General features: G+C 45.4%; 1 protein-coding gene across 2 annotated transcripts in view; it reads left to right on the forward strand.

Annotated features, from left to right (window-relative positions):
• FBLN1 (fibulin 1) overlaps window positions 1-26708 on the forward strand; it is a 79392-nt gene that overhangs the window by 44907 nt on the left and 7777 nt on the right. Inside the window, exons 9-16 of one of the 2 annotated variants that reach the window (XM_073650066.1) lie at window positions 3368-3511; window positions 3912-4040; window positions 5422-5547; window positions 5737-5856; window positions 6667-6798; window positions 6912-7035; window positions 16554-16690; window positions 20411-20545. In XM_073650066.1, coding sequence (XP_073506167.1) covers window positions 3368-3511; window positions 3912-4040; window positions 5422-5547; window positions 5737-5856; window positions 6667-6798; window positions 6912-7035; window positions 16554-16690; window positions 20411-20545 — 1047 coding nt within the window. Of the gene's footprint in view, window positions 1-3367; window positions 3512-3911; window positions 4041-5421; window positions 5548-5736; window positions 5857-6666; window positions 6799-6911; window positions 7036-10498; window positions 11499-16553; window positions 16691-20410; window positions 20546-26708 lie in introns of those variants that run through there. The other variant, XM_073650067.1, reaches the window with a different exon arrangement.

Below are 26708 nucleotides of genomic sequence, written 5' to 3' on the forward strand. Positions count from 1 at the left end.
TTAAGGAAATGTACAAGACCCTCCTACCCGCGACGTGGTAAACCGCCCCTACTGACAGGACAAAGAGGATAGAAACGAGTCGTACCGGAGAGATCTCATCAGCAGAAGCCGACGAGTGTCATCACTGACCTACTCGGGATCAGACGGAAGAAACCACAGCCAAGGCCATTTGTTAAGATTTCATTCGGATACATTCTGACCAAGGGGCCTGATTCCAAGGGCGAATCATGGATGAGTTATATCATATATATGGGATCAACAGATCTCGAACAACGCCCTATCACCCCCAGGGAAATGGGGCATGTGAGCGCTTCAACTGAACCTTGTTGCAGATGTTACGGACGTTGGAAGAGGACAAGAAAATGTCCGTGTCCGAGTTGGTGTGGGTGTATAATAATCATGTTCATGCGACTACTGGTTACACACCCTATATGCTGCTTTTTGGAAGGAATGGACGAGAGATTACTGAGCTGGTGCTAGACTCAGAAGACTCCGGTCCGTACAACAGTCCGAGTACCTGGATTCGAGAACACAGACGGCGGCTTCATACAGTGAGAAAGCTGGTTGCGCAGAAATTTCAGGAAGTAGAGCATACAGGGCGCCCCCCGATTTCAGTGAGCCCACTCCGACCAGGAGATTGTGTTTTAGTAAGGGCCAAACCGGTTGGGAGTAAGCTAGATCATCGTTGGGAGGCGGTACCATATCGAGTGGTGAAGCAGATCCACCCAAAGAATTCAGTCTACGAGGTTAGGCCTGAAGGGGGTGATGCCACGAAATCTAGGGTGTTGCACCGTAATATGCTACGACCCTGTTTGTCCGAAGCAGAGGACTGTAACAGAATTGAGCCTGCGGAAAAACTAACTGAAGTGCCACACATAGTGACTCTGGAAGACGAAGAAAGATGGGCTACAATGCAATTGAGCCCTTCAGTCCCGAGTGAGATACAAAATGGATCAGGAGGCGATTTACAATCTTCACTGCTTGATTTATCAGATACTCCGGAATCACCTTCGCGGGAGGAACCCCGCAGAACCGAACGGGCTAATGCTGGGATCCCTCCTAACCGATATGCTCAAGAGGAGTTTATCTGGTCTCAGATTCAACAGAAAACAGAAGAGCGTCCTCAACTCTTGTCTGAACTTACGCTGCCTCGAAGGAGGCATCGATCTTGCAAAGAATCCACTCGCCCGGGGACTGGAGATCAAAAAGGAGGGTGGAATGTAATAGAAGGAGAAAAGTCTTTCAGAGAATCAGTGCGAGATGTATATAATAAGGAGAAAGAGCGCCATCTGGTGAGCATTTCAAGTTTGGACGCTGGACCCGGTCAGGTGACCTCCAGCAGATGATTTAAAAATTTAACGGTCGAGCGCGCAAAGCCTGAGGTGATTTTGGCGCCAGACACAGGAAGAGACGTGACGCAGGCCGGACGCGCTGAAGGAACCAGCGAGAGAGACCGGGGTGAGAGACCCGTAAAGCAAGACGGATGGCTGCCGGTGAACGAGCGCGGGATTCAGCGCAGCGGTCCCTGGGGTGTCACGGCTACGGAAGAGGACCGGGACTTGGATACGACATTAAGGAAATGTACAAGACCCTCCTACCCGCGACGTGGTAAACCGCCCCTACTGACAGGACAAAGAGAGGATAGAAACGAGTCGTGCCGGAGAGATCTCATCAGCAGAAGCCGACGAGTGTCATCACTGACCAGGGCCGTCACTTCAACCGCTCCCTCACGGTATCGGGAACAATCGGGTTTAGGGTATCAGGTTGGGAGGGGGACGGGTGAAGTGGAAGAAGCCAAACGGGATCTAATTGACTTTGTCAGAACAAGACTTACCTAGCGGGAATAACTGGAGACCCCCGCTAGGGCCATTTGCAGAACCGATGGACTTCAGTGCTAATCCCATATTTGGGCTAGATACAGTATTTTAGAGAAGGATTTTATTGCTATTGTTATTGCTATTGTGATATTGTTCTCATTACTAACTCCTGTTGTAATCCCTGTCAGCTTGTTTATTATATATATATATTGTTATTTATAGCTATTTGACTGCCCTCATTTTGTGACTCTGCGCGTTGCATTCTGATACCCACATTACATTACAACAAGTGCTGGCATCAGCCGGGGGTCTTTGTCTTCCTGGTTCCAGGGTGGATGCCAGGCTGTGGGTGGGGTTACCCCCCCGCGTTGCACCCTGCATCCACCGCGCGCTCTGCCTCTCCCCATTCATCGGGAAAGCGCGCGGTGGATGCTGGGTGTGACGCAGGGTGGGGTGACCCCGTCCACAACAAAGCTGCCACCGCGGGGACCCCAGCGCTGAGTCACGCCTCACTTGTCGTGACGTCAGCGCGGGGTAACGTGATGCCTGTGAGCGGCCACCAATAGCCCCGCTCACAGGCATTATCTGCAACATAAGGTATTTACAAAAAGTCTTAGGAGCCCTGGAGGGATACACTGGGGGGGCGTAATCTAAAGTAGTGCACAACTTCTTTAATCATTATTAGGTCTCCTACAGCAAAGAAGTGGGGGGGGGGGGGCCTCCTGCTGCAGTTAGTTGCCTTAGGCCATGGCCCCACTATCAGTATTTGGTCAGTATTTGTTCAGTATTTTTTCTCAGGAGTGAAAGACATAACCAGGAGTGGGTGATAAATGCAGAATTTGTGCACTTGTTTCTATTATACCTTTTCTCTGATCCTTTCTTGTTCCTCACCTGGTTTTGGCTCCCACGCCTGAGAAAAATGCTGACCGAATACTAACCAAATACTGATAGTGGGGCTGTGGCGTTACTCACCTCCTGTAAGTGGGACTATAACCGACTCATTATCAGGTCTCCTACAGCAAACAAGTGGGGGGAGGCTCCTGCTGCAGCTAGTTGGCTTACGTACCTCCTGTAAGTGGGACTATAACCGACTCATTATTAGGTCTCCTACAGCAAATAAGTGGGGGGAGGCTCCTGCTGCAGCTAGTTGGCTTACGTACCTCCTGTAAGTGGGACTATAACCGACTCATTATTAGGTCTCCTACAGCAAATAAGTGGGGGGAGGCTCCTGCTGCAGCTAGTTGGCTTACGTACCTCCTGTAAGTGGGACTATAACCGACTCATTATTAGGTCTCCTACAGCAAATAAGTGGGGGGAGGCTCCTGCTGCAGCTAGTTGCCTTTTTCACCGCCTATAAGTGGGACTATAACTGGCTCATTATTAGGTCTCATACAGCAAAGAAGTGGGGTGAGGCTCCTGCTGCAGCTAGTTGCCCGTAGGTGTGGCTATAACCAGCCAATTCTCAGGATTGTTGAGGGACCCCAGAGGTCAGACCTATATGGTAGAAAAGCCCCTTCAACCCTCTATGGCCCTGTGTTTTTTCTCTCCAGATATTAATGAATGTGTCAGCAACAATGCGCCATGTCCCCCGGGTCAGACCTGTATCAACACCGAAGGCTCCTACACCTGTCAGCGGCACGTGGTCAACTGTGGACGAGGATATCACCTAAATGCCGATGGAACAAAATGTGAAGGTAAGTGGCGCCCTTCTTGCCCCAGATACAAGCAGTGCTCATAGGGGAGATCCCAATATCTTCTTTGTGTAGTGAGCATGTGCGTCTGTCTGTAGGTTTGATGGTCGCACATGCTCACTACAAGGAGACTTTGATCCTCTCGTTCTCGGAATAGGTGGTGGTCTCAGCAGCCGGACCCCCAGAAATTATACATTTACATCCATCCTGCCTTGATGTACAGTATTTACCTTACAGAGGATTGTCTAGACTGGATACAATTGCACCAAACACTCAGCTGTGAGAACTATTAACGCCTAGGTGTAAAGGAGAATGGTCCAATTCACTGACAGCAAGCAAAGATCTTGACAATGCTGCATCCAAATGAATTGAATAATGCAGAATTCCCTGGTGTTCATTTTAGATATAAATGAGTGCTCCAGCATCCAGAACCCCTGTGGTGAGGGACACACTTGTCTAAATGTGCCCGGATCATATCGATGCGAATGCCGAGCTGGATATCACTTCGACACCCTGAGCAGATCGTGTGTCGGTGAGTGTTAGAGTCACATAATCCACCAGGACTATAGAAAAATATATATCTATATGTATATACTGCAGGGAAAAGAAGAGAGGGAGGAGGGAGATGAAGCTGCAGTCTCTGCTTTTGCCTATGAGATTTCATCTGTGAGACAGAGGAGGGAGATGCTGCTGCAATTTCTCTACTTCTGTCTAAGAGGGAGCAGGGGGGTGCAGCTGGAGTCTCTCTGATTCTGCCTATGAGATTTATGCTGGGAGAGGGAGGAGGGGGATGCAGCTGGAGTCTCTCTGATTCTGCCTATGAGATTTATGCTGGGAGAGGGAGGAGGGGGATGCAGCTGCAGTTTCTCTGATTCTGCTTATGAGATTTATGCTGGAAAAGGGAGGAAGATGCAGCTGCAGTCTTTCAGCTTTTACCTATGAGATTTATGCTGTGAAGGGAGGAGGGGGATGCAGCTGTAGTCTCTTAGCTTCTGCCTATGAGATTTATGCTGTGGGAGGGAGGAGGGGATGCAGCTGCAGTCTCTTAGCTTCTGCCTATGAGATTTATGCTGTGAGATGGAGGAGGGGGATGCAGCTGCAGTCTATTTGCTTCTGCCTATGAGATTTATGCTGTGGGAGGGAGGAGGGGATGCAGCTGCAGTCTCTTAGCTTCTGCCTATGAGATTTATGCTGTGAGATGGAGGAGGGGGATGCAGCTGCAGTCTATTTGCTTCTACCTATGAGATTTATACTGTGGGTGGGAGGACGGGATGCAGCTACAGTCTCTTAGCTTCTGCCTATGAGATTTATGGTGTGAGAGGAAATAGGGAGATGCAGCTGCAGTGTTTCAGCTTCTGCTTATGAGATTTATACTGCAAAGGGAGGAAGAGGGCAGAGGGGGATGCATCTGCAGTCTCTCAGTTTCTACCTATGAGATTTATACTCTTAAGGGAGGAGGGGGGTGCAGCTGCAGTCTTTGAACATCTGTCTAACAGATTTATACTGTGAGAGGGAGGAGGGGGATGAAGCTGGAGTCTCTCTGATTCTGCCTATGATATCTATGCTGTGAGAGGGAGGAAAGGGATTCAGCTGCAATCTCTCAGCTTCTGCCTATGAGATTTATACTCTGAAAGGAGGAAGAGGGAGGAGGGGGATGCAGCTGCAGTCTCAGCATCTGTCTATCATGCTCAGGTCAGGAGAGGTGCCGGCCAGTCCGTACAGTGTGATGTGATCATCGCACGAGTTATATGGCAGTCTGTCTCTGTCCTAACAGATTTATATTGTGAGAGGGAGGAGGGAGATGCAGCTGGAGTCTCTTAGCTTCTGCCTATGAGATTTATGCTGTGAGAGGGGAGAGGGAGGTGTATGCAGTATAACACTGTTCTGTGAATTAATTTGCCTTTCCATTCCAGATATTAACGAGTGCAGAGGATACTCAGGTCGTATCTGCGCCCACAAGTGTGAGAACACCGATGGCTCCTTCCACTGCAGTTGTTCCACCGGCTTCAAGTTGGCCTTGGATGGTCGAAATTGTGAAGGTGAGTGATGAAGAAAGGAAGGTTCTCAACCTACAGCTACAGGCGACTGATGGCCTGCAATATATGAGCTGCAGAGATTAGTATGGCTGATCTATAGCAGGCAGAGAAGTGGGGGGAGGCTCCTGCTGCAGTCAGTTGTCTTACAGCCAGAGACAAGTCTTAGAAGATTTTTTCTTGTTTATTCTTCAGATGTGGATGAATGTGGCAGCAATCCCTGCAGCCAGGAGTGCGCCAACGTCTATGGCTCCTATCAGTGCTACTGTCGCCGAGGTTATCAGCTAAGCGATGTGGACGGGATCACATGTGAAGGTAAATTAATATTTCCTTATGCTTCCTGTCAGGTCTATACAGCACAGGGAGGCAGTCTATTGTATAGCAGAAAACTATTGTTTATTGCAGGGGCATTAGGCTTTTAATAAAAGTTGTACTATGTGAACTTACAGTTTCTTGAACATTCATTATCTTTATTTCCTTCTTGCCTTATTTCCATCCTTCTTGCCTTCTTTCCTCTTTCATTCTTTCCTTCTTTCCATCTTTTCTTCCTTCTTTCCATCTTTTGTCCTTCTTTCCATCTTTCATTTCTTCTTTCTTTCTTTCTTTCTTTCTTTCCTTCCTTCCTTCTTTCCTGCTTTCCATCCTTCTTTCCATCTTTCCCTTTTCCTTCCTTCCTTCTTTCATGCTTTCCTTCCATCTTTCCTTCTTTTTTTCCTTGTTTCCTTGTTTCCATCTTTCTTTCCTCTTTCCTTCTTTCCTCTTTCCTTCTTTCCATCTTTCTTTCCATATTTCATTTCTTCATTCTTTCTTTCCTTCCTTCTTTCCAACCTTTCCATATTTTGTCCTTCTTTCCATCCTTCTTTCCTTCTTTCCATTTTCCCTTTTCCTTCCTTCCTTCTTTCCTGCTTTTCTTCCATCTTTCCTTCCATCTTTCCTTCTTTTTGCCTTCTTTCCTTCCTTCCTTCCATCTTTCTTTCCTTCTTTCCATCTTCCTTCCTTCTTTCCATCCTTCTTTCCATCTGTCTTTCTTTCCTTCCTTCCTCCTTTCCTGCTTTCAATCTTTCTTTCTTTCTTTCCTTCTTCCTCATGTAATTAATCTGATTATTACTGTTATTTCCCTTATAGATATTGATGAGTGCGCTCTCCCCACCGGTGGACACATATGTTCCTACCGTTGTAACAATGTTCCCGGCAGCTTCCGCTGCACCTGCCCCCCCACCGGATACACACTGGCCCCTAATGGCCGAAACTGTCAAGGTATGTACAAAGGCAAGAAACCTCCGAAATAATCAATAGTCACACCTATATACAGTATATATATAACTCGTCAGTATATACTCCTCCTACACATGATATATTCTCCTTCCCAGATGTGGATGAGTGTGTGACCGGGACACATAACTGCTCCGGCGCTGAGACTTGCTTCAATGTCCAGGGAGGATACAAGTGTCTGCTATTCGAATGTCCCAAGAATTACCGCAAAGCCATAGAGACGTAAGTAAAATCCATTGTATATGGCGGATTTTAGCTGATCCATAGGATCCGAATAGACACCTGTGATTGATGTAGGAAGGCGATGTTTGCTGGCAGGGAAGTGCCAAGTCAAACAATGAAAAGTAAAGAATCACCCCCCCCCCCCAAAAAAAAACAAAAACAAAAAAAAAAACTTTTAAGCGGCAGGAGAGGAGTGTGTTGGTTATGTATGGGGAAAGTGACCTGTCCACTTATTTGGTTATGTTAGTGATTACCAGGCTAAATGTGAACAGGGGTGAGAATAGTGGGGAAAAGTAGCACAGAGCATTTCAGGAAGCGAGTGAGTTAAACTGGTGGGAGGATCCACAGCAGTACAGAGTATTTCAGGAAGGAGGTAAACCGATCTTGGGACCTGTCCAGCCATGTGATCATGTCAGTCAAGATCATAGAAACAACAGCCAAGGAACTGTGAAAGATACGCAGCAGCACAGAGTATTTCAGGAGAGAATTGTGCTGATGTTATTGGAGGCAGTAATCTGTCCATTCATATAGATATGTAACTGAGAACTGGGCTACGTAGATGGTTATGGCATGTGACATAGCTAACCACGGCCCGTCTGTTTTATACCTTTAAAAAAAAACGTGAAAAATTAAAATTTTTCACATTTTTTTTATTTTTTCACATAAAGTGTATATTTAGCTCTGCCTATAGAAAACTTCCAGCAGACACAGTAAATCCTTCCCGCCACCTTATAACAGGGTTATTCTATTCCTCCCATCACTTGTTTTTTCAGTAAAGAATAGAGATTACTGCTGCAGATTTTTAGCTCCGGTGACTACATGTCCCAGGATGCCTTGTCCAGGCCGCACCGAATGCCATTAGCAGCTAAAGTTATGTAAATGATACCAAAAATTGCCATCAGTGTGCTGGAGAGGGCGGATGTAGATGTGAGACACAGGAGAGGCTGCAGACTGCGCCTGCGGAGCAGCGCTCGTGTCACAGGCAGCAGTGGGCAATCTGCAGCTGACAGCAGGGAGGAGCAGATATCACCCCAGAATGTTACATCATTGGGGTTTGCTGATATCTGGAGTCCAAAAGCTGACTCCTATCCCCCTGATTCTTTTAGGCTGCACTTGCGTATATATATTCTATATGTGCGTCACTCAGTTCTCCAGGCCAGCTGCCACGGCAAGCCATCTCTCTGGAATATTTTTAACACCTAACTCTACCGGCAAATCTAAATCATTTTTATTGTTATATGGTCCCCCATCCTGGTATTTGTGCTGCCCCCATCCTGGTATTTGTGCTCCCTAATCCTGTTCCCCCATCCTGTTATGTGCTGCCCCCATCCTATCCTGGTATGCATGGCACTCCTCATCCCTATCCTGGTATGTATGGTACCCCTCATCCTGGTATACATGGCACCCCATCCCTCATTCTAGTATGCATAGTACCCCTCATCCCTATCCTGGTATACATGGTCCCCTCACCCCCCAATCCTGGTATGCATTGTACCCCCTCATCCCTATCCTGGTATACATGGTCCCCTCAACTCCCAATCCTGGTATGTATGGCACTCCTCACCCCCCAATCCTGGTATGCATGGTCCCCTCACCCCCCAATCCTGGTATGCATGATCCCCTAAGCCCCCAATCCTGGTATGCATGGTACCCCCTCATTCCTATCTTGGTATGCATGGTCCCCTCACCCCCCAATCCTGGTATGTATGGCACCCCTCACCCCCCAATCCTGGTATGTATGGCACCCCTCACCCCCCAATCCTGGTATGCATGGTCCCCTCACCCCCAATCCTGGTATGCTTGGTCCCCTCACCCCCCAATCCTGGTATGCATGGTCCCCTCACCTCCCAATCCTGGTATGCATGGTACCTACTCATCCCTATCCTGGTATGCATGGCCCCCTCACCCCTCAATCCTGGTATGTATTGCCCCCACATCACCAATCCTGGTATGCATGGTCCCTTCACCCCCCAATCCTGGTATGTATGGCACCCCTCAGCCCCCAATCCTGGTATGCATGGTCCCCTCACCTCCCAATCCTGGTATGCTTGGTCCCCTCACCCCCCAATCCTGGTATGCATGGTCCCCTCACCCCCCAATCCTGGTATGCATGGTCCCCTAAGCCCCCAATCTTGGTATGCATGGTACCCCCTCATTGTCCAATCTTGGTATGCATGGCACCCCTCATCCCTATTATGCTGCACACATATAAAAAAATAAACACTTATACTCACCTTTCTTCCCTGTGCTCCAGCGCTGTTGTGTCCTGTTCTGGAGGCTGGGGGAGGAGTGCGTGCCCATACCGCGCTGTCCGGCACCATTTTGCTGAAGACACACTGCGAATGAGTCTACAGTAAAATGGCGCCGGATAGCGCTATGCGCATGCACCGATTCCGACGCCTCACTCCGCCCCTGGTCTCCGGCTAGAAGAGAGAGGCGCCGCGGCAACGCTCCTCCCGGTCTGGTAAGTATGGCGCCGGAGATCGCGGTATGCGTTCAGTGCCTACGCATACCGCGATCTCCGGCGCCATACACTCCTCTTACCTGTAACGGCTCCATGCGTTCTTCTGTCTGGAGCCAGACTGCGCGCCGTATGGAGAGGCTTCAGACAGAGGGACGCTTGGCAGATTATATTATAGATTTTTTTCTTTTCTTTTTATTTTTTTAATTATTTTTTTAATTTTTTTTTAAGTTTATAATGAAAATTATAGGATATATTGGAATATTCTTTCTTAACACCTAGCAAATCTGAAGAAAACGAAATAAATACAATTTTAATGAAAAGTAAAAATGATATACATGTACCATATGTATTCTTTTCAGATTTACATTCAAAACTGTGGGGAAAACTAAATAAATACAGTATATATATATATATATATATATATGTATATATATATATATATATATAATTAAAAGGAAAATAAATAAATATATATATTTCTTGTCATTTGATTTTTTTTTTCATATTTACATTCAAAATTATGGGAAATATATATGGGACTGGAGAGAGGCTGGGATTTTGTAACTCCCCTGGCCCCCCGATCTTCTATAGGTGGGAGGAATTTTGAAGGGCTTGTGAATCTTCTTGATTCTTTTGAATCTTTGTCCGTCTTCTACTCCATTCACATCCAAAGCTTCCCCCCAAAAATACTGCCAGTTTAGCTCATCAGCTACATACCAATCGAGACTCACCTCTGCCCTCTGCTGGCTCTTTTTCTGTATTGAGCTTAGAATTTAGTAAAATTGTGGATGCTGCTCTGGTTGTGAGTACAGAATTAAAATGTAAAGTAACATATTTTTGGGGGGAGGGGACATTTGACCTGTAAAATAAGTGTAGAAATGGCTTGAGCGGCTTTATTCTGGGCCCCCCTGATTGGTGGTCTCTTCTGCTCTGCTGCCCCGCTCGCTTGCTTCACGCGCACTAACTCTTCTCTTGTCTTGTCTCTCACTTTTCTTGCAGCCGCTGCGAGCGCTTGCCTTGTTTTGACAATGACTGCCAGAGCCAACCCCTGAGAATTACCTATCACCACCTATCATTCCCCACCAACATCCCAGTCCCCACCGACATTTTCCGCATGGGTCCCTCTCATGCTCTTCCTGGCGATAACATTCAGCTCTCCATAACCAGCGGAAACGAGAAGGGTTATTTCGTCACCAAAAACGTGAACTCGCACAGTGGCCTCGTGGCCGTCCAGCAGCCAATCACAGAGCCCCAGGACTTCCTCCTAATTATCCAGATGGATCTCATTCGACATGGGACCTTGAACACGTTTATAGCCAAACTGCACGTCTTTGTCACTGCAGAGCTTTGAAGCGCTCTGCGCGCTCCGTGGCTCATTCTCATACTTTTTTTTATTGTTATTATTTTAATTCTTTTTATTATTTTTTTCGCTTCAATAAAGTTGACTTTGTTGCATGCGGTTGTTGGTCTGGTTTGCAAAAATGCAAAGATCTTTCCTTAGAACTTTGCTTTTTTTGTGTTGACCCCCTGTTATTCCTCCTGGAAATGTAAAAAATAAAGGGGTGTCACTATTCCCATATATCAGCAGGGTGTTCCCCTTTGAATTATGAATTGTGCAGTTCCTCTGTTATTCCTCCTGGAAATGTATAGCACTGTTGACAGTGTCAGTGTGTTGGGACATCCCCTCTATTATCAAGAAAAATGATAACGTCCAACTTTTCACCCTTTCTATATATTTCCTGGAGGAACAAAAGAGGAGCATCCAAGATGGTAAAGAAGTATTTTACAAGAAATAAAAGTTTTTACAAAAATTACTCTGGAGGACCAATACTGTGTAATACCTAATTTCTCCTGTGGGTGCGCTGCTGGGAAACTGAACACTTAATGCTAAATTTCTGAAACAATGTGCACTCAGTGGTTCATCCTGATACTTTCTTTTATTTTAATTTTCTTTTTATTTCCACTTTTTGTCAGATTCAATAAAGTTGACTTTGTTGCATGCGGTTGTCGGTCTGGTTTGGGAAAATACCCGTTTCCTTGTTTACATGGCAATTTTGGATCTTTCCTTAGAACTTGTTTTTTTGTGTTAACCCTCTGTTATTCCTCCTGGAAATGTTTGAATGAAGTGCTAATGGGGTGTTACTGTTCCCATATATCAGTAGGGTGTGTCCCTTTTGAATTATAAATTGTGCAGTTCCTCTGTTACTCCTCCTGCCACTGTACAAATAAATTTCCATACATTCCCAGGAAGGATAAAAGAGGAACACTACAGAAAGTATTTTACGGGAGATGTAGGGGTTGTCCTGCGCCTCTCTGTTCCTGAGATTTGGTCCCAGCTTTCTTTTATGTTATTCTACTCTTTTTAGCCAAGTGGGTGTGGTCATAAAGAAGATGCCCACAGAGAAGAGATAATGACATGTCTGAGGGTGTCTAAATCCCACCTGTCCCCTCATGGGATCGCCCCCGGGTCCTCCGGTCTGCCCTGAATAGTCCACTTTTGGATGGGGTCTTCATAAATCTGCGCCACCCCCCATTACACCCAGGTATCCCTGGACTTCCGGGACAGTTGACAACTATGGGGGTGGGAAAGTTGCGGGACCACTTATATACATGTCAGCTGTCCCGAATTTGATGCGATTGTCCCAAATTTTCAGAAAGAACTCAGAATTTAAGGCCAACCCAGGCCTAAAAGCAGTGGGGTGTGTGTAAACTCTGCCCAAAAGTGGATGGTCCGTGGGGGGCCGGAGCAATCCCAGGAGAGACCGAGGACTTTTTGGGGAACTTTAGTGTCCCTTTTCCCCCTATACATGTCAACTGTCCCGAATTTGATGGGATTGTCCCAAATTTTCAGAAAGAACCCAGAATTTAAGGCCAACCCAGTCCTAAAAGCGGTGGGGTTTGTGTAAACTCGGTCCAAAAATGGGTGGTCCGTAGGGGGTCGGAGCATTCCCAGGAGGGTCAGTGGATTTTTTGGGGGGGACTTTAGTGTCCCTTTTCCCCCAACACTACTGTAGGTATCTATGCCCCTATAGAGGAATGATGGCCATTCTAATCATCAGCCAAGTCTCTAAACAATGGGAAATAGGTCATATTTAGCAATTTGAGGATGTTTCAATGGTCTATATATGGGAGAGAAGGGAATAAACTCCTTAAAGGGGTCTTCCACAGGATATGCCGCAAAATGTCTGTTAAGTGGGGGAGGTTTGCTCACACCTAGGCCCACCATGTATTAGAAGAATGGAGGCCTATGGGTCTAGTGGTGCCGGTCAGGGAGCCATATATCAAAACTGGTGCATGGCAAAAGTGGAGTAGTCACCCATGGCAACCAATCAGGTCAATACTTTCAAAGGGCCTCGGAATAGTGAGGGCTGGGACCGTATTTGGTTGCTATGGGCGACTGCTCGTAGTTACGATGGGTTCCCACCAGTGACACGTCCAATAAAGACCTCGTTATTCAGTTTTCTGAGTGGCATATATAGAAGATGATGGAGTCACTGACTGTGGCTGTCAATGTTATGGGGCACTGACTATGGCTGTCAATGTTATGGGGGCAATGACTATGGCTGTCAATGTTATGGGGCAATGACTATGACTGTCAATGTTATGGGGCAATGACTATGGCTGTTAATATTATGGGGCAATGACTATGGCTGACAATATTATGGGGCACTGACTGGCTGTCAATGTTATGGGGCACTGACTGTAGCTTTCAATGTTATGGGGGCACTGACTATGGCTGTTAATGTTATGGGGGCACGGACTATGGCTGTCAATGTTATGGTGGCAATAACTATGGCTGTTAATGTTTTAGGGCACTGACTGTGTCTGTCATTGTTATGGGGGCACCTACTAAGGCTGTTAATGTCATGGGGCAATGACTATTGCTGACAATATTATGAGGGCACTGACGGTGGCTGACAATGTTATGGGGGCACTGACTGTGGCTGTCAATGTTATGGGGGCAATGACTATGGCTGTTAATGTTATGGTTGGCAATGACTATGGCTGTTAATGTTATAGGGCACTGACTGGCTGTTAATATTATGGGGCACTGACTGTGGCTGTAATTATTATGGGGGCACTTACTATGGCTGTCATTATTATGAGGCACTGACTGTAGCTGATAATGTTATGGGGCACTGACTGTGGCTGACAATGTTATGGGGGCACGGACTGTAGCTGTCAATGTTATGGGGAACTGACTAGCTGTCGATATTATGGGGGCAATGACTATGGCTGTCAATGTTATGGGGGAATGACTTTGGCTGTTAATGTTATAGGGCCCTGACTATGGCTGTCAATGTTATGGGGGAACTGACTATGGCTGTCAATGTCATGGGGCAATGACTATCACTGACAATATTATGGGGGCATTGTCTGTGGCTGTCAATGTTATGGGGGCACTGATTATAGTTGTCAATGTTATGGGGCACTGACTGTGGCTGTCATTGTTATGGGGGCAATGACTATGGCTGTCATTGTTATGGGGCACTGACTGTAGCTGTCATTGTTATGGGGCACTGACTGTAGCTGTCATTGTTATGGGGCACTGACTGTGGGTGACAATGTTATGGGGCACTGACTGTGGCTGACAATGTTATGGGGCACTGATTACAGCTGTTAATGTTATGGGGCACTGACGGTGGCTGTCAATGTTATGGGGCACTGACTGTAGCTGTCATTGTTATGGGGCACTGACTGTAGCTGTCATTGTTATGGGGCACTGACTGTGACTGTCAATGTTATGGGGGCACTGATTATAGCTGTCAATGTTATTAGGCACTGACTGTGGCTGTCAATGTTATAGGGCACTGATTACAGCTGTCAATGTTATGGGGCACTGATTATACAACCCCTGGCAAAAATTATGGAATCACCGGGCTCAGAGGATGTTCATTCAGTTGTTAAGGCTGTGTGCCCACTATGCGTTTTTCAAGCGTTTTTGATGTGGAATTTCTGCAGCGTAAACGCTTGCAAAACGCTTGGTAATCCGTGCCCCATGATCCCCAATGAAAATCTGCATGTTCTGTGCCCATGCTGCGGAATTTTCCGCAGCGGATTTTCCTTGCGGAAAAATCCGCAGCATGTCCATTATTTGTGCATTTCTGCATGCGGATTTGAGGTCCCAATGCATTTGAAAAACGCAAGTCAAAACCGCATGTAAAAACGCTGCAAAACCACGTAAAAAACTAGTGTAAAATCCGCAAGCGTTTTTGACTGCCAAGAACATGCAGAAACGCTGCAGACATTTTCTGCTTCATTTCTGCATCGTGGGCACATACCCTTAATGTTGAAAAAAAGCAGATCACAGACATGGCACAAAACTAAAGTCATTTAAATGGCAACTTTATGGCTTTAAGAAACACTAAAAGAAATCAAGATTAAAAATGTGGTACTCAGTAAGGGTAATTTTTTTCAGACCAAGCAGAGGGAGAAAATTATGGAATCACTCAATTCTGAGGAAAAAAATATGGAATCATGAAAAACAAACACACAAAAGAACACTCCAATACATCACTAGTATTTTGTTGCACCACCTCTGGCTTTAATAACAGTTTGCAGTCTCTAAGGCATGGACTTAATGAGTGACAAACAGTACTCTTCATCAATCTGGCTCCAACTTTCTCTGATTGCTGTTGCCAGATCAGCTTTGCAGGTTGGAGCCTTGTCATGGACCATTTTCTTCAACTTCCATCAAAGATTTTCAATTGGCTTGAGATCCGGACTATTTGCAGGCCATGACATTGACCTTATGTGTCTTCTTTCAAGGAATGTTTTCACCGTTTTTGCTCTATGGCAGGATGCATTAACATCTTGAAAAATGATGTCATCATCCCCAAACATCCTTTCAATTGATGGGATAAGAAAACTGTCCAAAATATCAATGTAAACTTGGGCATTTATTGAAGATGTAATGACAGCCATCTCCCCAGTGCCTTTACCTGACATGCAGCCCCATATCATTAATGACTGTGGAAATTTGCATATTCTCTTCATGCAGTCATCTTTATAAATCTCATTGGAACGGCACCAAACAAAAGTTCCAGCATCATCACCTTGCCCAATGCAGATTCGCGATTCATCACTGAATATGACTTTCATCCAGTCATCCACAGTCCACGAGTGCTTTTCCTTAGCCCATTGTAACCTTGTGTTTTTCTGTTTAGGTGTTAATGATGGCTTATGTTTAGCTTTTCTGTATGTAAATCCCATTTCCTTTAGGCGGTTTCTTACAGTTCAGTCACAGACATTGACTCCAGTTTCCTCCCATTCGTTCCTCATTTGTTTTGTTGTGCATTTCCTGTTTTGGAGACATATTGCTTTAAGTTTCTGGTCTTGACGCTTTGATGTCTTCCTTGGTCTATCAGTATGTTTGCCTTTAACAACCTTCCCATGTTGTTTGTATCTGGTCCAGATTTTAGACACAGCTGACTGAACAACCAACATCTTTTGCAACATTGCGTGATGATTTACCTTCTTTTAAGAGTTTGATAATCCTCTCCTTTGTTTCAATTGACATCTCTCGTGTTGGAGCCATGATTCATGTCAGTCCACTTGGTGCAACAGCTCTCCAAGGTGTGATCACTCCTTTTTAGATGCAGACTAACGAGCAGATCTAATTTGATGAAGGTGTTAGTTTTGGAAATGAACATTTACAGGGTGATTCCATAATTTTTTCCTCAGAATTGAGTGATTCAATAATTTTTTCCCTCTGCTTGGTCTGAAAAAAATTACCCTTACTGAGTACCACATTTTTAATCTTGATTTCTTTTAGTGTTTCTTAAAGCCATAAAGTTGCCATTTAAATGACTTTAGTTTTGTGCCATGTCTGTGATCTGCTTTTTTTCAACAACATTAAATAACTGAATGAACATCCTCCGAGCCGAGTGATTCCATAATTTTTGCCAGGGGTTGTAGCTGCCAATGTTATGGGGCACTGACTGTGGCTGTCAATGTTATGGGGACACTGACTATGGCCACGCCACAATATCTAACATGTATATAACTACAATATGGGTCATGCTTGACATTTCCTTCTGCTTCCTCATTCTAGATATGAGAGATCAGACAACAGCCGCTGTATTAAATCCTGCAAACCAAACGACTTCAGCTGCATAACAGATCCCATCCACTCCATATCCAACACTGTCCTTTCTCTGCCCACTTCTCGGGAATTCAGTCGTCCAGAAGGTGAGCTCATGGAATTGTGTTGTGCATCAATATATTTATAGGAGAAATGCAACCCGTCTAACTTGACCAGACAATGGACCAGTAACAGGAGTGATGTCTTAGGTCAGGGGTCCACAAACTACGGCCCGCGGGCCTCATGCGGCCCGCGGAGGACTTTTATCCGGCCCGCCGGGCTATGGGCGGAGGAGAGGAGAGCGGTGCCATTGCCCGCCCTTCCCCCCCGCTTGCTCAGAGCCCCGGCAGCCCGATACTTACTTCTCCCCGTGCCTCTGTAGATCCGCTGTCTTCCTGGTTTGCGCTCCCTGTGAAGTCTCAGGTCAGAGGGTGCGGTGACGTCTTTACACTGCGCCCTCCCGAGTGCCGTCACAGGGAGCGCAGAGCGGGACAACGCCGGAGACGCTGGAGTACGGACCTGAGCAGCGGCAGCAGGTGAGGAGGGAGGTGAGTATTGGATTTTTTTTTTAATGTATGGAGGCATGGGACATAATATTAGGGGTGACATCCTGCATGTGGCATTATATGGGGGGGGGGGTGACATCCTGAATGGGGCACTATATGGGGGGGGTGACATCCTGAATGGGGGATTATATGGGGGGTGACATGCTGCATGGGGCATTATATGGGGGGTGACATCCAGCATGGGGCATTATATGGGGGGGTGACATCCTGAATGGGGCATTATATGGGGGGGTGACATGCTGCATGGGGCATTATATGGAGGGGGGTGACATGCTGCATGGGGCATTATATGGGGAGTGACATCCAGCATGGGGCATTATATGGGGGGGTGACATCCTGAATGGGGCATTATATGGGGGGGTGACATGCTGCATGGGGCATTATATGGGGGGGTGACATCCTACATGGGGCATTATATGGGGGGTGACATCCAGCATGGGGCATTATATGGGGGGGGTGACATGCTGCATGGGGCATTATATGGGGGGGGGGTGACATCCTGAATGGGGCATTATATGGGGGGGTGACATCCTGAATGGGGCATTATATGGGGGGGAGTGACATCCTGAATGGGGCATTATATGGGGGGGTGACATCCTGCATGGGGCATTATATGGGGGGTGACATCCAGCATGGGGCATTATATGGGGGGGTGACATGCTGCATGGGGCATTATATGGGGGGGTGACATCCTGAATGGGGCATTATATGGGGGGGTGACATCCTGAATGGGGCATTATATGGGGGGGTGACATCCTGAATGGGGCATTATATGGGGGGGTGACATCCTGAATGGGGCATTATATGGGGGGGGTGACATCCTGAATGGGGCATTTTATGGGGGGGTGACATCCTGAATGGGGCATTATATGGGGGGGTGACATGCTACATGGGGCATTATATGGGGGGGTGACATCCTGAATGGGGCATTATATGGGGGGGTGACATCCTGAATGGGGCATTATATGGGGGGGTGACATCCTGAATGGGGCATTATATGGGGGGGTGACATCCTGAATGGGGCACTATATGGGGGGGTGACATCCTGAATGGGGCATTATATGGGGGGGTGACATGCTGCATGGGGCATTATATGGGGGGTGACATCCAGCATGGGGCATTATATGGGGGAGTGACATCCTGAATGGGGCATTATATGGGGGGGTGACATGCTGCATGGGGCGTTATATGGGGGGGTGACATCCTGCATGGGGCATTATATGGGGGGGTGACATGCTGCATGGGGCATTATATGGGGGGTGACATGCTGCATGGGGCATTATATGGGGGGGTGACATGCTGCATGGGGCATTATATGGGGGGTGACATCCAGCATGGGGCATTATATGGGGGGGTGACATCCTGAATGGGGCATTATAAAGACAGGGGAGTGATATCCTGCATGTGTCATTATATGGGGGGGTGACATCCTGAATGCGGCATTATATGGGGGGGTGACATCCTGAATGGGGCATTATATGGGGGGGTGACATGCTGCATGGGGCATTATATGGGGGGGTGACATCCTGCATGGGGCATTATATGGGGGGGTGACATCCTGCATGGGGCATTATATGGGGGCGTGACATGCTGCATGGGGCATTATATGGGGGGGTGACATGCTGCATGGGGCATTATATGGGGGGGTGACGTGCTGCATGGGGCATTATATGGGGGGGTGACATCCTGAATGGGGCATTATAAAGACAGGGGAGTGATATCTTGCATGGGGCATTATATGGTGGGAGAAAGGGAAATCCTGCATGGGGCATAATAAGGGGGGAACAGCCTGCATAGGACATTATAAGGGGGAAACAGCCTGCCTATTGAGGACCTATGCTGCCTATTGGGGACATTTACCTGCCTATTGAGGACATTTACTTGCCTATTGGGCATATTTACCTGCCTATTGGGGACCTATGCTGCCTATTTGGGACATTTACCTGCCTATTTGGGACCTATGCTGCCTATTGGGAACATTTACCTGCCTATTGGGGACATTTACCTGCCTATTGGGAGCCTATGCTGCCTATTGGGTACATTTACCTGCCTATTGGGGACCTATGCTGCCTATTGGGTACATTTACCTGCCTATTGGGGATATTTACCTGCCTATTGGGGACATTTACCTGCCTATTGGGGATATTTACCTGCCTATTGAGGACCTATGCTGCCTATTGGGGACATTTACCTGCCTATTGAGGACCTATGCTGCCTATTGGGTACAGTTACCTACCTATTGAAATACCGGTTGATTTAACTTTACTTGTTCTTCATTTTAAATATTGTATTTATTCCTGTATTGTTTTTTTTACTACAAAATAAGATATGTGCAGTGTGCATAGTAATTTGTTCATAGTTTTTTTTAAAAAACTATATTCCGGCCCTCCAATGGTCTGAGGGACCGTGAACTGGCCCCCTGTTTAAAAAGTTTGAGGACCCCTGTCTTAGGTGATGAATGCTCAGCATAAACAGTTAGCACACTGAGCTGCGGTATGAAATGCTGAATCAATGGAAGTGTTGGGTGCATTAGTACGTCTGCCCAGGTTACAATTGATGTTTAAAGGGTGGGTTGTTTGAGCTTAGAAGGGGATTGCTGACAGAAACAGGCAACGGCAAGAAACCCTGATAATTGCCTATTGGAGTGCCACCCAAGGGAACTAGTTAGGGCTACAGAGGAGCATGTAAGAAGCCCTATGCTTAATTGCAGTTTTTGTAGTCTGACTCAGGAGTAAGAGATAAGTCCTCCTGGATGATAGAGGTGTGGAATTGTGAGTGTGGAGAAAATTACTACATTAGAGACAGCCAGGTAAAAGTGCCTGTGTGTGAGGAACTGTTAAGCAGTAACTGAGTGAGTAGCCTGCAAGTGTGTGCTGTATGACCTATTACAGGGTACCACAGCTAAAAACGTTGACCATAAAAAGGTGCCATGACCAGCACTGTGGACGTGTGCTGTGCTGCAATGTGAAGGAGACAAAGAGAGTGTGTTTGTGTGAAGGAAGTGCTGCTGAAGTGTTTGCCAGCAGTCTGTCATAAGTCACATTTATGTGTAATTATGAGAACAGTTAAAAAAGTGAAGGTTCATTGCAGCCAAGGAGCTGATTATACACCTTGGCCAGAGTCAGTGCATATTACATTTCTAAGGGGGTAGGGGGGCAGAGGTGCCAGCAGAGGGCATCAATTGACCCAAGGCTGTCCCAAAGTGCAGTTCTCTTTCATGTTTCCTTCTTATAAGACACATACCCTGTTGTCTCTCCGCAGAGATTATCTTCCTTCGTGCCGTGACTCCTGCATATTCACCCGGCCCTCAGCCTGACATTATATTTCATATCACAGACGGAAATATAAGAGATTCCTTTGATATCCAGAAACGTTATATGGATGGAAACATAGTCGGTAAGTACTGCTTCCCTTCCACCAAGATGATTAAAGGGTATTTCCTACAAACTGTAATTAAAAGCACAGTCATGATCAGTTGATTGTCACCGATTTGGCTTCCCTAACTTCTGGTAGTCAGCTACAGTGGCCACTGCTGGAGAAATGTAGTATTACATGTGAGTGGATTTTTTATAGCTGTGAAGCTGATAAAATGCCACTCAGCCATTTCTTAGTTCTATGGGGGGTTTTTTCAGGAAAACTAGGTAAAACCCAATATGGTTGCTTTGCAACAACTCTTATGATTTTCAAGAATTTCTAGCACTATCAGTCATGGCAATGACGTAGGCAAATCGGGCTTGTAGGAAAGCTGGGTGACCACTTTATTGAGTTGTAATGGTGTCATCTAGCACCTACAACAGCTGAATTGGACAGTAGGACCGCTTTTAATTTTAGGGGTTCATACATCCCCCCATTCCCCACCCCCATGTCAGGTTATGCGATGTGTCTATAAATTTGTGGTATGGAAAATATATAGCACATAGTATCTAGTAAAAGCAAACCTTGGTCCAATTGGATTAGGGAGCATTCTCTACCACTAGTTGAAACCATGTACAGTGCTGTAGTCCATTTGCGACTGGAGTGAGAGGAGCACAGACAGGATCGGGGACAAGTGCGTAACAGGAGTGACCATACTGTAGGTGAAGAGTGTGCCGCTATAGGGATTGGGGGCTGAGGTGTGAGATTGACGAAGCTGCTGTGAGTAAAAACCAGCTGTGACCAGAGTAAGAACGATCCGCAGGTGGAATGAGAAAGAAGGAGACTCCTGAAGAAGAGTGTGAGCGAAACTCTGAATGCCGGATGAAGCCCTGAATTGTGTGTTTGGCCATTGCCTGTTCCAAGAACTGAAAATATGTTAAGTAATGCTTAAAACTGTTCCTCATATCACGTAAAGTTACCATCTCATGTGTGCATATACGCCACCCAGAGAGCAGAATCCCTAGCCAAGGCCATCCTGTACATTATACTGAGGTGGCTGCTTACCATGCAAGTTTGGTGCACCTCTTACACACTGGTAAAAATTCTTCCTTGTGGCCACACTCCCTTTTCTATGCTACGCCACTTTATGCTCATTCCACATCTTCATGAACGGCCTGTTTCCTGCTTCCTGAATGTGAGATTGGTCTTTGTCTCATGGTGTCCCACATAAGAAACCTTTTTTGGAAGCTCTGCTTTCTAGGAGGTCTCTAGAGGCTTTTGTGGACCCCAGGAAATTATCTATGTCTTCCAAAAATCTCAGAGAAGCTCTGGACAAGTATTCTTTGAATAGGACAAATGCAATAAATAATGCTGCCATCTTGTCCTATATAGTAGTACTGTTAAGTGCTCACAAGATGCTACAAAATAGTGGCATACAGTGTCAAAACAATGGAACACCGTGGTGCCCACATCATAACACCAAGTAGAAGTTATTAAATGATATCATGGCAAGATGATGGCATCTTCATAACCATGGGAAGATGGTGGCACCTTCATAACCATGGGAAGATGGTGGCACCTTCATAACCATGGGAAGATGGTGGCACCTTCATAACCATGGGAAGATGGTGGCATCTTCATAACCATGACAAGATGGTGGCATCTTCATAACCATCGCAAGATGGTGGCACCTTCATAACCATGTGAAGATGATGGTATCATCATAACCATGGCAAGATGGTGGCATCTTCATAACCATGGAAAGATGGTGGCATCTTCATAACCATGTCAAGAAGGTGGCATATTCATGACTTCCAAGACTCTTCAGTGTCTTGTAATAGGCTTATACTTTACAATGAGAGACTATATTATCCTACGTGGAATGACAACATCTTACTCCTTGCTCAAAAAGCCATTTGGCTGTTATAACCAATCTTAGATTGGCCCACACAGGAGGAAACATTTGTTTGCACCCGAGGCCTTCATAAATGCAATTACCAATTGACACGGAGGTTAAAGTTCATGTTTTGGCTACCAGAGGATGGAGAAATGTCCTTTCTTCTCAGCCAAAGTAACATCTCAGCCCTTTTAAGTAGCTCAAGTGTTGACAGCGCTAGTTAAGAAATATCTGAGATCCTTATCAGGACCGCAAAGACAATGGAGGACTCAAGACATATTTCTGTAAGACTTCATGGACTGTAAATCACTCAAAATCCTCCACTGATGAGGACTATAAAAAGTCCAGTGACCCTTCTAGCAGTGATCATAATAAGAGATAAAGCAAAAAAAAGTATATACTGTTGAAACCAGAAGTTACCATACACTATATAAAAAGACACATATGCATGCTATTCTCAATATCTGACATGAAATCAGAATAAACGTTTCCCGTTTTAGGTCAGTTAAGATTACCATAATTTGTAATATTAGCCAAATGCCAGAATAATGAGAGAGAGAATGTTTTAAGGCATTTTTATTACTTACTGCAAAGTCAAAAGTTTCCATACACTAAGATTACTATGCCTTTAAACAATTATGGACTGCCCATATCATGATGTCATATGTTTGGAAGCTTCTGATAGTTTTTTTGGCAACATCTGAGTTAATTAGAGACACAACTTTGGATGTATTTTAATGCACACCTGAAACACACTGCTTCTTTGTGTAGCATCATGGGAAAGTCTAAAGAAATCAGCCAAGATATCAGGAAGAGAATTGTGGACTTGCACAAGTCTGGCTCATGATTGAGTACAATTTCAAGATACCTGAAGGTGCCTTGTTCATTTGTATAAACAATTATACGCAAGTACAAACAAGATGGGAATGTCCAGCCATCATACCGCTCAGGAAGGAGACGGGTTCTGTGTCTCAGAGTTTAACGTGCTTTGGTCCGACATGTGCATATCAACCCAAGGACAAAAGCAAAAGACCTTGTGAAGATGATGGCGGAAGTTGGTAAGATTGTGTCAGTATCCACAGTGAAACGAGTACTGTATCAACATGGGCTGAAAGGCCACTCTGCCAGGAAGAATCCATTACTCCAAAAGAAATATAAAAAAGCCAAATTAATGTTTGCAAATGCACACAGGAACAAAGACCTTCATTTTTGGAGACATGTCCTGTGGTCTGATGAAACTAAAATTTTACTTTTGGGGCATAATAACCTTCGTTATGTTTGTAGGAAAAAGGGAGAAGCTTGAAAGCCTAAGAACACCATCCCAACTGTGAAACACGGGGGTGGCAGCATCATGTTGTGGGGTTGTTTTGCTGCAGGAGGGACTGGTGCACTTCGCAAAATAGATGGCATCATGAGAAAAGAAGATTATGTGGCAATACTGAAGCAACATCTCAAAACATCAGCCAGGAAGTTAAAGCTTGGGCAGAAATGGGTCTTCCAAATGGACAATAACGCGAAGCATACTGCCAAAATGGTAACAAAGTGGCTTAAGGATAACAAAGTCAATGTTTTGAAGTGGCCATCACAAAGCCCTGATCTCAATCCTATTGAAAATTTATGGGCAAAGCTGAAAAGGCAGGTGCGAGCAAGGTGACCTACAAACCTGGATCAGTTACACCAGTTTTGTCAGGAGGAATGGGCCCAAATTCCGACCAACTATTGTGAGAAGCTTGTGGAAGGATATCCCAAACGTGTGACCCAAGTCATTCAGTTTAAGGGCAATGGTACCAAATACTAATGAAATGTATGGAAACTTTTGACTTTGCAGTAAGTAATAAAAATGCCTTAAAACATTCTCTCTCTCTTATTATTCTGGCATTTGGCAAATATTAAAAATTATGGTAATCCTAATTGACCTAAACCGGGAAAGGTTTATTCTGATTTCATGTCAGATATTGAGAAAAACATGCATATGTGTCTTTTTATATAGTTTATGTAAAACCAGTGAGCTGTCTCAAGACCTTCGCAACCTTATTGTTGCAAAGTATACTGTTGCCATTGGTTTCAGAAGAATTTCTAAACTGCTGAAGGCTCCAGTAAGCACTGTTGGGGCCATAATCCGGAAGTGGAAAGAACACCATTTTACCATAAACCAGCCACGACCAGGAGGTCCCCGCAAGATTTCAGACAGATAAGTGAAAAAAGTTATGAAAAGAGTTGTCCAAGAGTGAAGGGCCACCTGTGGAGAGCTACAGAAAGACCTGGAATCAGCAGGTACAATTGTTTCACAGAAAGCTATAAGTAATGCACTCAATCTCTTTGACCTGTATGCACTCTCACCACGCAAGACTTCATTGCTGAACAAAAAGCATGTTCAAGAGCATTTACAATTTGCTCAACAACATTTAGACAAGCCTGTGAAATACTGGGAGGATATAGTCTGGTCAGATGAGACCAAAATTGAACTCTTTGGGTGCCATAACACACAATGTTTGGAGGCCAAAAGGCACTGCATAACACTCCAAAAACACCATAGCAACAGTGAAGTTTGGAGGTGGGAACATCATGGTCTGGGGCTGTTTCTCAGCATATGGCACTGGCAAACTTCATATGATTGAAGGAAGGATGAATGGACAAATGTATTGAGACATTCTTGATAAACATCTGCTGCCATGTACCAGGATGATGACGATGAAATGAGGGTGAACATTTCAGCAAGACAATGATCCCAAACACATAGACGAGGAAACTCTCAATTGATTTCAGAGAAAGAAAATAAAGCTGCTAGAATGGCCAAGCTGATCACCAAACCTGAATCCAGTAGAAAATGTATAGAAGGAACTAAAGCCCAGAGTTCATAGAAGGAGCCCACGGAAGCCTCAGGATGTGAAGAGTGGTTGTGTGAAAGAATGGGCCAAAATCACTCCTGAGCAATGCCTGTGACTATTTTCTCCATACAGGAGGCGTCTTGAAGCTGTCATCACCAAAGACTTTTGTACAAAGTAATAAATGCATTTCAGTAAGTGTGTTCAATCATTTTTTCTCTTGTCGTTTCTTATTATTACACACAACTTACTTTATGGACAGCTATGGTTTGATTTCTTTGCCTGTGTGGATTGGATGGGTTGTTACTGACATCTGGTGAGAATTTCATGTCAATAACACCTTTAGAAATATATTTACTTAGAAAATTAGTGACGTATCCAATACTAATTTCACCCACTGTATATATATGTATTCTGTCAAGCTGGAATACAAGTACAAGTATACAAAGACCAGTGGGGGCCACTCCTGCTTAAATGCTGCTATGAGGATAATTTTATAAAATCTCAAACAACCCCTTTAAATTGACAGGAAATCAATTTTCGTGGAAGTCCTCTTTAAATGAGTAGTGCCATTAGGACAAACTGTTTTTGAAACAGAACCAAAATGATGGTCAGCTGATCGTCATCCTTAGTGATTAGCAGTTGAGGCCACTCATGCATTTAGCAGCCTCTAATCTGTAAAAGTAATATTACATCTATTCCATACTTGCCAACAGTCACAATTTTGCCAGGAGGATCCAGTGATCCAAACCAAAAACAGAGCAAGATTTCTGCAAACTTGCCCTTAAGTGTCAGTTTTGGTGGCGTGACCTAAATGTCTCAATTTTGGGTTTCAAATATTTGGTAGCTATGCTATTCTAATGTGAAGAAGACTAAAAAATTGAGTCTGTGTAAAGGAAGTGCTGCTGAGGTGTTTGCCAGCAGACTGGTCACAAATCTAAACAAAGTGTCACCAGTATTAGCTCGTAGCGGGAAACCAACTTTCCACCTCTGTTTAAAGGGGTTGGCTGGGACTTTTATATTAATGGCCTATCCTTAGGATAGGTCATCAATATCTGATCAGTGGGGTTGCTACTACCTGCCGATCAGCTGTTACCTGTGCCAGCAGGGGCCGAATGTGCTGAGCCGTGGAGTAGCCCCCTATTGAGTCGCAGCTCCGCAACTCAGCACATCCATCCGCCACTGGCACCAGGAACAGCTGATAGGTGGGGGTACCACCTCCCCCATGATAGGCCATCAATATAAAAATCTAGGACAACGCCTTTAAGCCTTTAACACAAGAGTAGGGTGAGTCCACCACAGCAGGAGAAGCTCCTCACCCTGACACATAAAGGGAGTGTTCTTAGCGGATGGCCCTCGTCTATGATGTCCGTAGGGAAAGGGGTTGTATATTAAGACAACCCCATTAAAGGGACAGATTCACTTTCTGTGAGTGCCAGTTAATGTGCTCCTCCCCTCAATTAGCCATTCAGAAAATTCAAAA

The sequence above is a fragment of the Phyllobates terribilis genome, unplaced genomic scaffold (assembly GCF_046119375.1).
Source record: "Phyllobates terribilis strain yellow unplaced genomic scaffold, ASM4611937v1 Scaffold_10__3_contigs__length_209671492, whole genome shotgun sequence".
NCBI classification, from domain to species: Eukaryota; Metazoa; Chordata; class Amphibia; order Anura; family Dendrobatidae; genus Phyllobates; species Phyllobates terribilis.